The 11190-nt window shown below is 39.7% G+C and overlaps 1 protein-coding gene across 1 annotated transcript; it reads right to left on the reverse strand.

Moving 5' to 3' along the window:
* Positions 1-3915: 3915 nt before the first annotated feature.
* Positions 3916-10990, reverse strand: slc5a7a (solute carrier family 5 member 7a). Its single transcript, XM_023265029.3, has 9 exons — positions 10542-10990; positions 9498-9723; positions 9070-9183; positions 8386-8541; positions 8121-8269; positions 7589-7732; positions 7059-7212; positions 6095-6312; positions 3916-6000 (listed from the first exon to the last, which is right to left on the reverse strand). The coding sequence occupies exons 2-9, from the start codon at positions 9679-9681 to the stop codon at positions 5329-5331; spliced, it is 1791 nt and encodes a 596-aa protein (XP_023120797.2). The 5' UTR covers positions 9682-9723; positions 10542-10990; the 3' UTR covers positions 3916-5328.
* Positions 10991-11190: the final 200 nt, after the last annotated feature.

Below are 11190 nucleotides of genomic sequence, written 5' to 3' on the forward strand. Positions count from 1 at the left end.
CGCTGCAAGACACTACAAATCAAAAGTAATATGTATTGTGTTGCACTGTATGACTGCGGCATGTGCACTTGAATTTCACATGCAAGAGCTTTTTTCTTAGTTTCTCATTCTCTGCCTCAACACACTGACGGTCAAGCATTGGAATAATTTGATTGTCATTGATCGACTGGAGCCGAAGACCCTCCACCACCAATTGTTAAATCTGGTCTCACAGGAATCTGAGCAACTCTTGGAGTCACAGCTTTAATTCCAGATGTGCGGAGCTGATTCATGCCTCTGACTCATTAAGAATTAGTGGCTTTGCTCATCGCAGAACAGTTGTGTCATTCCAGCGGTGAGCTCCAGACGGTCTACCTGCAGCGTGCATGAGTGGAACAAAGCTGGTTTCTATAATTAGGTTCTCCGGGCTGATTCGATTAGACCAGCGACTGCATTCATTTTGCTATAGATGCTCCTCAGCTGCTTTAAGGGACTAATGGAGGAGATGGAGCGATATATGAGAAACAATTAGACATATTATCATATGTCGTGTGTGTCTGTTTGTGCTCATTCTTACTCATGCATAAAAATAAATACTTGACGTTTGTGCCAATAAGTAAAAGGAAGATATTTTTTGATTTTCTTTTATGTTAATATACTGCACATATGCTATTACATATCTCCTCAAACCTACATCACTTCTTCTTCCCCTTCCCATCCCTCACCATCTTCCCGTGTTTCAATTAGCTACCTTGCAATTAAATTACAGGGGGCATTACTTAAGAGGGACATAAATAGTAGCTCACCGACGTGATGTGGTGCCTCAGCCTCAGATGAGATATGACCTGTCCTGTGTCACATTATCTAGAAGAAACCATGTCCAGTACTCTACCTAATGTTGAAGCCACACATTTTCCTTATTCTGGATTCACAGTAAGAAAGATTAAAGCATCCCTGCACTCAAAAATGTACTTAGCATTGACACTGTTGTGCTCAAAGACACCCTTTATGTGGAAAAATTATTTCGAAACTGTATTTTCTAATATAACACTCATGTCTCATTTTACTGGCAAACAAGAGGAAATATCAGTGCTACTCTCTAGTCTGTATCTCACAGTTTTTCAGTCTGAAACAGTGATGATGGATGTTTGGGAGCAGTGAGAGTTTGGAGCTTCAGACAGATGAAAGTTCTGAAAGTCGGAACATTGTTATCAAAATGAGACCTACGCAGGGAATTTTGAGTTGTCCTTGGTAATTTTTATCACTTAAACAACTCTTGCTAAAGGGGCACTTACACTTTTATGAAGTTGGAAAACTTGTAAAAGATACTCTAAATTAAAATCAAAATGGATGAGGGTTAATAATCCTCTTTTTTAAAATCAATCTTCAAAAAAGCAGGGTCATAAAATTCTCTCAGTACAATTCACTAGTGTCTTTCATTAAGCTGCTCCTGACAATTTCTATTGAAGACTTTGTGTTAAAAAAATCACACCGTGAGCCCAAATATTCGACAAATCTGGATTATTTTGTTATATATTGAATGATAAGGCCTGAGAGCACATCTCATGATGGATGAACTGATCTTCAAGTCTATCATTTGCTGGAGTGCTCCTTTAAACCAAACATTAAGATTCTTTATCTGCTCATTTGCTTAACCATGAAAATCTGCCTTGTCATGCCATATAGGCCTTAAATAGAAACTAAATGTAACATGTTTGCAATGTTTAAAGATGTTAATTTGTCCTGGGGGCATCTTTAGAAGCTTTTACAAATGAAGAAAACAAAAAAAGTTTAGCACAAATCACATTTTTCAGCCACAATTTGATACCTGGACAGTCACCTTGCCTTGAGTCTTCTCTCCAAAGTTATGCCCGACTGCAGCACATTAGATTCTATCTGAATGCTCCGTCTGCTCGGTAATCTCATCACCTTGCGTCCACATTGAGGGAAAGTGGGACCTTGTTTCCCAGAATTCCCTTTTATCTCTTAAGATCGGTCTGGGAAAATAAGTCCAGGAAGAAATTAGAAAAGAGAGGTGAAGAAGATAAAATGCAGCGAAGGAAGAAAAAAAAAAGGTTTAGTTTCACATGTTTAAACAACCTCTCTGTCCACAGACCAGAACTTAACCTTGCATTTTTGTGTTTTTGAAATTCGAAATTGTGACACCAAACTGAATAAATTTGAGTTTTAAAGATAAAAGACACGACTGGGAGAGCTTTGACAATGTGTGTCTGCATCTCCATCACCAGGTTAGAGCTAGATTAAAAAAAAAACAGTGAAAACTGTGATTACTCATTTCTAATCAAAGTGAGTACTGACCTAACTGAACCTGTTCTAGAAAAAAAAATTCTATCCCAACTCAACCAAATCTGAATCCGCAGAAACAAAGCCCAATAAATACAATGTCACAGTTTTAGTCACAGTAATACTGAGCAGAAACCTTCAAAATAATCTGGTAAGTGTAGGTTAAAGTCATACGCATACTTCTTTTCCATCCAGCCAAGACAAGAAAAGAGTATCTTCTACCAAATTGAAGGTGAAAGAATTATATGGTTGTTAATAATCACTAATTCAAGATGGAAAAAAAAATCTGTCCAAGGTATCAATGACGCCTGCAAAGACGCAATAGGACGTTCTAAGTATATCCAGTGATTATGAATGACTGAATCTGTTTTGGTTTGCATCCAAATACTCTCTAGAAAAGAGTCCTCTGATGGAAAAAAAAACCCATCCCCCCAACGATCTCCTCTCCTCCCATAAAGCCTTAAATAAATGGATTGACTTTTGGACAAGCGTCAGTTTTCTTTCATAATTGTTAATTATCATGAGTGCTCTCTGAGGTACTTTCTATGAATGGAGATGGCACTCTCTCTCTTCCTCCACCCTCTGTTCTTTTTACGGGATTGGTCGTAGTTCTCAAGGGCATCAAAAAGGACGTGGCTGATGGAAGGAGGGAGGTGCAGAGGATGGGTGGGGCACTTGCGTCATTCCTGCGCATCAGAGGGGCGGGTGGGTTTGATGGCAACGGGCGCCGGTGAGCTCCGCTAACCTCCTCCCCCTCCGCCCAAAGTCTGCCTTTTCCTGGCCTGACCAGCAGCAACTCCACCCACCCCCCAGCGTGGCTCCTCCCCAAGTCCCAGACCAGAGAGAGTACAGCACTTAAAGTAATGTAAATAACCAGAGAGGAGAGCTATTTTAAGATGCTGTCTTTCACTGTGGACAAGGAGGGGGACAAAGATGCAAGCCAAGCGATTGTAATTTCAGTCACGTTTTCGGACATGTTCTCTTCTCGGTCTACCGTCCATTTTATCTGAAGGGCCTGACGAGACAAGAAAGACCAGCAAATCCATTGTGAGGCTGTTTCAAAAGGGGAAAAAAGTACATATTATAAAATAACAGACAGCTTAAGGTCTTGAGAAGTGAGTTTGAGATATCTCCTCAAATTTTTACAAAATATATAAAAGAAAACGTAAAATATTTAAATGAGCTTCAAAATTCTTAAACAAAAAAAAAAAACAGATCCTTTTGGAGGGTTGTAAGAATCTAGGAAGTCACAAAATATTTAGCTGTCTTTGTTCTTTCTTTTTGCAAATTGTGAATGTATTTCACTGCTGCAGGCCTAAAATTCTAAACATACAACAATCCGACAGCAAAGAATCAATTCTTGGTTAAAACTCTGCAACATGAAAAGGAATCCCAAGCTGTGTGTCTTAAGAGATCACATGCCACAAAGGTCAGGAGCCATAAAATCCACACAGCAAAAACCTCGTCCTTGAAAGATCACACTGCTCTTCATGCATCGGCGTCACAACCAAACAAAAGAAGACCTACCATTTTCCAAAACTGCATTTGAAATATCAAAGACAATTTTAACAAGACTCGGAAATGAAGTGAAATACCAATTTTCTCTTCTTACAAAAGTAGGATTTATATATATTTCCTGATTTTCTTTTTTATTGTTTCATTTTTTATGACATCAAAAATAAATAAACATTTAGACAGCATCCTTTCCACCTCATATGAATAATTTCAACCAGCAGTGTTTGTTATCTACATCTCTTTTTTTCACCCTCGTATGTATACAAACGTACACGTCACAGAGAAAATAATCTGTACACTGCTGCGGATAAACAACAGATTTTATAAATCAGAACCTGCCTCCGCGTTGTTCTGCAACAGTTAGTTTTGCAAATCATAAACAAAAACTTAGCAGTAGAAGTACACTATTAGATATAATCAGATCTTTTTGTCGAGGTTACATTCATATTCAAGTCTTTGTTCACTGCAGTCTCACCAGAACCTGGTCAAAACTGGAAATAAAAGGATCTCTTTTCATGAGCTTCATTAAGGCAGTTGAATACAAGATAATTTTAAACACTAACTCACACTGATTCTTATGCTTAAAACTGCGTCTACACCTGACATTAAAGAGAATATTAGTTAATGCTTCAAGTCGGCTACCATCGCTACTGCTTGTACATTTTCTACTCAGCATGATGCATGAATTGTATCTTTCTTGATTCACAGTCATTATATGTATATCAGTAATAATCAATGATAAACATGAGAGAAATGAAAAATTATCTGTAAATTCCAGCTACTTCAGTGCCACTGTGAATTAGGTTGCACAAAACATAAACAAACTGGTTTGATGTGAGAAATTAAAGCTATAAAATATATTGTTTTCCATTATTTCCCTTTGTTTATCTATTTTATTTCCACTCCCACATAAAATGTCCTAATAATAAGAGGTGGTGAAGTGTGTGTGTGTGTTATTGCTTTTATTTAATTGGTACGTCCAGTCTGTCCTCTTTCTAAACCTCGGTTGTGCTGTCAGTCACCTCTTATAAACTCCTGCTTCATTCTTTGTCATATTTCTCACTGAATATTGCACCACTTCCTCTCAGTATCACAGCAGCATTTTAATCTCAGCTGATCTAGTTTGCATTTTAATAGAGATGAAAAATTTAATTAGTGATGGAAAATTAAATTAATCACACAAAGAGTCTGTCAACTCACTTTTTTTAAAAGTATTTCCCCGAACCAGTTAAAAAATGCTGAATATACAGTACAACCAACTATCTGTGAGTACTATGAATGCATGTATTTGTGTGTGTGTGTGTGTGTGTGTTTGCTTTACTTCACAGAAAGACAGCTTCATGTCTGGACAATCAGCAAGCTGCTACACTATATATCCTGACATGTGGCCGTTGTCCAGTCAAGCGGGATGTTGAACTTTGTAGTCCCAAGGGAGGATGTTTGCTTGCAGTCTCCTGGTTCTCTGGCAGTCCTATGGCAGTTCAGTCAGTTTATTTGACATTATTTTTTTTCAATCACATCCTGACTTGGTCATTCCTCATCATGGTGGGAGGAGTCGGGGCTGGACTCCTCCTCTTCCTCCACCGTTTCGGTGGGCAGCGTGTCACGGCGTGTGAAGGCGGCCGCCAAGGTCACGCTCAGCCGCGGTTTGACGGGCGCCATCTCTGACAGCCCGATGTTGTTGCCACGAGTTACAAGTGTCGTCTTATCCATAATCTCTCCACTGTGCTTGGACACCACTGCGTCGAGAAAGTCGTACTTGTGTGAAATCTTGCCGCTCTCAAACAGGTACTTCGCCAGGTACGAGAAAGCCACGTTGCCCAGAAAGGACGCCAGCATGGAGACGGTCTTGAAGGGAAACTTCTGGATGACAACTTCCTCCATTTCTCCGGTCATGGGGTGGATCCGCTCCTCAGTCGTCCAACCGGGGTAATAAATGAAAGGAGGCAGCTGCAGGTAGGGTTCACCTCCACCTATACGCAGCACCATACCGAACAGGTAAGCAGCCACTGAGCCATACGTGTTGGTGCCTTTGATGAAGAGCACACTGAGCAGCTGGGGGAAGATGATGACGTAAACCAGATCTGAGCTCAGGTACCAGAGGCCGTAAACTGTGCCAGATACCAGGGCCATCAAGGTGGCAAGACCACCGAACACAAAGATAGTGATGCGCATCACCCACACGATTTCACGGTCAGATGCCTGAAGAGATAGAGAGGGGTGGAGAAAAGACTGTAATATCTGACAAGCAAAAAGAATTGATTCTATGTCAACCTAAACACACACGTGTACTTACCGACTGTCTAAAGGCGAGCTGGTAAATGTTCCTCGCAAACATGGAGCTCGCTGAAAGGATGGATGAGTCTGCAGATGACATGACAGCTGCAGAAACTGCACCCAGGCCGAAGAAAGAGACGAATGGAGGACAAAGGTGTTGGAGTACGATGGGTAGAATCATGTCTGCTTGTTCCTTCTCTTTTGGAGAAACACCACCATAGCTTGTCTGGTTCCAGTCTGAACAAGTAAAAATAAATAAATAAATAAATAAACATTTAAAATGACATCCAACAAACCCAACAGACATGTACTGCAACTGAAATAAACTGTTAACCTCATTTACAATTGAAAATTTTGAGATTAATAAAATAGAATAACAATGTAAGCCATTGCTCAGTCAATATACTCTGACTGCAACAAGCATCAGCTGACTTCAAAATGAAATATATTTGCATTGAAACATTGTATTTGTCCACATAGTTTATTAGTTTTATAAATTTTTGGCTCATTATACCTGTTATGCAACAGCTTCAGGCTCATGCGTGTAATATCTTACTTACAATGGGAATAAAGACAGTCCAACTTCAAGGCTAACTGATAAATTATCACAGCTTGCAGCGATAAGTTGCGAGTAAAACTCCCTTCAATAATTTGAATTTTGAAATGTTAGCTCACATTTCAGTACAAGACAAAACGGAGTTGCATGTGCACTTGTTCATTGAGGAATCTGACGCATAAAAATCTGGAGATCAAACCGCTAATTTGGTCCCTTGCCTCCCTCTAATGTAATATTTACACAACCAGCGTGGTTATTAAATGGATTGCTGCTTTCATTATGGATGAGGTGAACCAGCTGCTATTTACCAGCCTCTCTCAGATCTAAGGGCAACATGGACCCATCCGGAGCCGCACACAAATGCAACAAACACAACCTCCCACACAAACAAACAGACTGTGCACATGCAAGCTCATGTGTCTCTAACCTGTGGAGGCCCCGATGGCACCGATAAGAACGGAGGGCACAGCCATGACGAGGCACCCGAAGGCGGCCAAGAAGGAGAGGACCTGGGCGTAGGTAGCGGAGGAGGCTGACAGGACTCTCTGGAAATACACTTGCCAGGGTATTCCTCCCAGCATCTGTAGCACAGTGGATAAGAGCTGTGTATAACATTCTGAAACAACATAGTCATGTCAACTCAGTCTTATCTTTGTAGCCCTAAAATCACAAAACTGTAGGGCGCATGATGCCCTCTAGCCTTGGACATTTGATCTGGTCTGAGAAAACCTTGCAAAAGCCTGCTTATCATAAACTCCTTATCATAAGGTACATTGGTAAAGAGCACAACTGTACATCTTAACAGCAGCTGCCAATGCGCAGATGGATAACACAATAGCTTTCTATTGCTGCAATAAACAATTATTTCAACTGATTAACCCATAGATTAATCAACAAATCGTCTCTTCATGATAGCATTTAGTTCATCAGTGTGATCAGCTATAATGGTTTCTGTACCAAGAGGCAGAAGTTATCGATCCAGACCCAGGTGTCGTTCTTGTTGACGCTGCCTCTCCAGGGCGACTGGTACACCTGCTTCACCGCAGTAACAGTGATGTCTGACACCGCAGGGTTGGTCAAAGCAAAGGGGACGCTGATCCACTGCAGACACACAGAAGCAAGTACAGCATGAAGCATAAACCAAAACATGTAGGCCGAATGGGAACTGTATTGTCTGGAACTCACAGTAAAATTGAGCTTACAGGAGCACAACAATATATAATTAATATAACACAATAAACCTATTTTAAAGTGGTATAAATACAAAACTATTTATTTATTTATTTCATTTTTTGTAAGACATTTGTGTACACTCATTTCATGTCACTGCAGTTCTGTACAATTTTGTCCAGAATTTTTTTTTTAGAAAATTTAAGCCAAAATAAAAGCACACCTAGTATGACTAAAACAAAATGAAATACACTAAAAGCATGACTAAATTCTGAAACTGCCATGATGTTATTTTCACCAAAGCACAACATGAACCCACCAGGCCAACAAAGATACAAAACAGCTGCACGACATCAGTGTAGGCCACAGAGTAAAGTCCTCCAACCAGCGTGTAAAAGATTGCAATAAGCGCAGAAATGACCACTGACATCTTAATGTTGATGTCCACGATGACGCTCAGAGTAGCACCTGAGGTCAAGAACAGAAGATATAATAGGAAATGCGGCATCACAAAATAAAACACACTTTAATCTTGCTTTTGAGAAAAATCTTTTATTTTGTAGTAAGTAGAAAAATAAGCTCACCAAGGGCCGATAAGATGGCAGCAGACCAGAAAATCTCTCCCATGAGTGCGGGTATGAAGAGGAGGCCACCCATACGTTTCCCATACAACTGCTGAAAAGGATCCAACATGGTGACGTAACCCCGTGAGCGCATGGGCTTGGCAAAAAATAGACCACCTGGGACAAAGAGCGGACACATGACAGGGAGAAAAATGAGGCAACTGCCATTCAGAGGCCCTGGTCTAAACGGGGGCCCTAAAGGTAATCTAAATTGACAAAATCAATGAAACAATCCTGACACTTAAAGAGGGTTAAAGTGTAAATCTCTGTATGATGATCACTTGTGAAGGTTTAACTAACACCCAAAATGATCATTTCAGTCAGGTACACAGTCAAAGATGAGCCAGGGTATTTACATGTGGGATTTCTGTGAGTGTAAAAAGGGTAGAAACACATTTTGTTCAGTGTGCACTCAGTGTGCACTCGCCACAAATTCTTTCCTATGCTCTACTGGAAAATAATATATATATATATATATATGTATATATATATATATATATATATATATATATATATATATATATATATATATATATATATATATATATATATATATATATATATATATATATATATATATATATATATATATATATATATATAAATTAATTGTTTTAAACAGGAGAAACATTAAACTCAACTCACCCAGAACAAGACTGAGTGCATATCCAAAGGGAGCTTGAGCCCAAACCAAGCCCTGATCTGGAAGATACACATACTCAGCTGTGCCATTGATGTAGCCTCCTCCAACCCAGGTGGCTGGAAATCACACACAAGCAAGTCGAATTAAAGCTCAACATCAATTTAATATTTATTTGAACTTAAGAAAAAATATTAAAAGTGACTTTGGATTAATAAATATCATTTATAGAACGCAATAAAGTAAACTAATATTTTTTTTCTTCACTGATGGATTTATAAGATATCTCAATTGGCCGACTTTTTATTCACTGAAAGTAAAAAGGTAAAACAGTTTTAACCAAAAAAACAAAACAAAACTCCAAATTGCTGTTGTAAACCAAGTAAAGTAGCTTAATTCAGAGTATTTTTGAACTATCGAATAGAAACTTTACCTGTCATGGTGAATCCACCGACAAATAATCCAATGTCTCTCCCTCCGACCATGATGGTTTCGCTGCGGTCGGTGCCCTCCGCCTCCCCGGAGTGTTTGTTCTTCCATGCCGCCCAAATGCCCACGAACAGAATCAGCAGATAGAAGACCGCGATAGCCACAAGCCCCTCTACATGGATGGTCATTGTCGCAGCGGTCCTCCGCTAGGAACGGGGAGGCATGAAGACCTGCGAAGGCGCACGGAAGAAACAGGTTCGGATGTGCAGTGAAAGGGACATTTTTTACATTTGGACAAACGGTCAAGAAAGTGTTAGGTGGCAACATGTTGATCTGTTAGGTTGGTTTGAAATAAATACAGTATAAAAAAAATCTTGCTCATTTGAACTGCTGGCCATCCCACTTAAACTTATTTAAACAGAAAATTACAAATCAGAATAACACAGAAACGTTTTCTTATCGGTGATCCAAAAGATTTCATGCGCTTTTAGAGGTTTTAAACAGAGCCTCGAGGTAAAGAGTATATTCTGGAAAGCTATGACTTCTCTTAAAATGTGATTTTACCGTTCATTTGTGGCAGAATTTACACTTCATTTTTACTAGTAAGATGAAGCTGTACTGAAAAGAAAACCAGAAGGTCAGTTCAGTTTTTCTTTCTCAATTCATCCAGATAAAGTCCATCATTAAGTGCTACAAATTGTTTTCTACATTCGAGTTGATTTCCTAAACGAATAAAATTAAACCAAATTAATCTGTCAAAATTATATTCAAACAACTAAATCGGGTCAAAAGGCACGGCCACAGGAGTAGAATCCTGTGGCCGTGCCTTTTGATTCGTCCTGTCCTCTGTTTTCTCTCTGCTCGTCTCCTTCTCCAAGGATTCGTGCGCGTAAAACTCAAATTACGCACAGAATTTAAGATAGAAAAATGGCAGCCTAGTCCAAATTATGTTTTTCAGATACCCATTTTAGCTATGCCCAGAAAAACAACATAATCCTCTACAATTTCAATTTCTGAACAATTTCAGAGAAAAATATGCAAAACTTACCTTTAGTATTTCTAAAGTTATGTGCTGGGGCACCTGAGAAAAACAATGCGCATAACAGTTGGATGGTTTGTGGAGATCCTTGTCCCTTCTTGCACCGTGAGGAACAGTCCGATGGAACGTTAGTGGGGTCTCCCGGGTGACTTACTGAGGTTTATAAGGGGGCAGGTGCCGTCAGAGGACCGGGACACGCGTCAGAGGAACCAAACGTCCCTCTTAATGAGCACCTTTGCATGGAAACACGTCACAGTGTGCTGGCTGATCTGACTGGAGGAGAGTGGTAAAGATTCCTCGACTCACTAACGTGAATGGATGGGCACCTTCTTTTTTTGTATCTTTATTTTAAACCACTGAATGGCCTGACATGAATCCTAATATAAACCTTTTTTAAAGCATGAAGTAATGAGCAAGTTGTAGCTTGTCATCCTGGAAACTCAGCGCGTAAAAGCCGACTGATTACGCAGCCACACTCCATTCTCCGTCACCACATCTGGTGTTTTACCTCACAATTAACTTTGCAAACAGTTTTTGCGCAAGTGTGAAGGACGAAAACCAATATGATGCCCTCATAGGAGAGGACTATTGTGCCACAGATTTATTAGAAAAGGAGGAGAAACAAGCCACTCGTCATCTTTTTCTGGGCCTAAAAATT

This window comes from Amphiprion ocellaris, chromosome 1, assembly GCF_022539595.1.
Source record: "Amphiprion ocellaris isolate individual 3 ecotype Okinawa chromosome 1, ASM2253959v1, whole genome shotgun sequence".
In the NCBI taxonomy this organism is placed as follows: domain Eukaryota; kingdom Metazoa; phylum Chordata; class Actinopteri; family Pomacentridae; genus Amphiprion; species Amphiprion ocellaris.

What these genes read in the sequence shown, in the direction of transcription:
- slc5a7a (XM_023265029.3), bottom strand. Translation starts at nt 9,681, where the DNA reads ATGACCATCCATGTAGAGGGGCTTGTGGCTATCGCGGTCTTCTATCTG. An exon ending in CGGTGGATTCACCATGACAG is followed by an intron (nt 9,184 to 9,497) that starts GTAAAGTTTCTA and finishes TGTGATTTCCAG; the next exon opens with CCACCTGGGTTGGAGGAGGC. An exon ending in TGCCATCTTATCGGCCCTTG is followed by an intron (nt 8,270 to 8,385) that starts GTGAGCTTATTT and finishes TCTTGACCTCAG; the next exon opens with GTGCTACTCTGAGCGTCATC.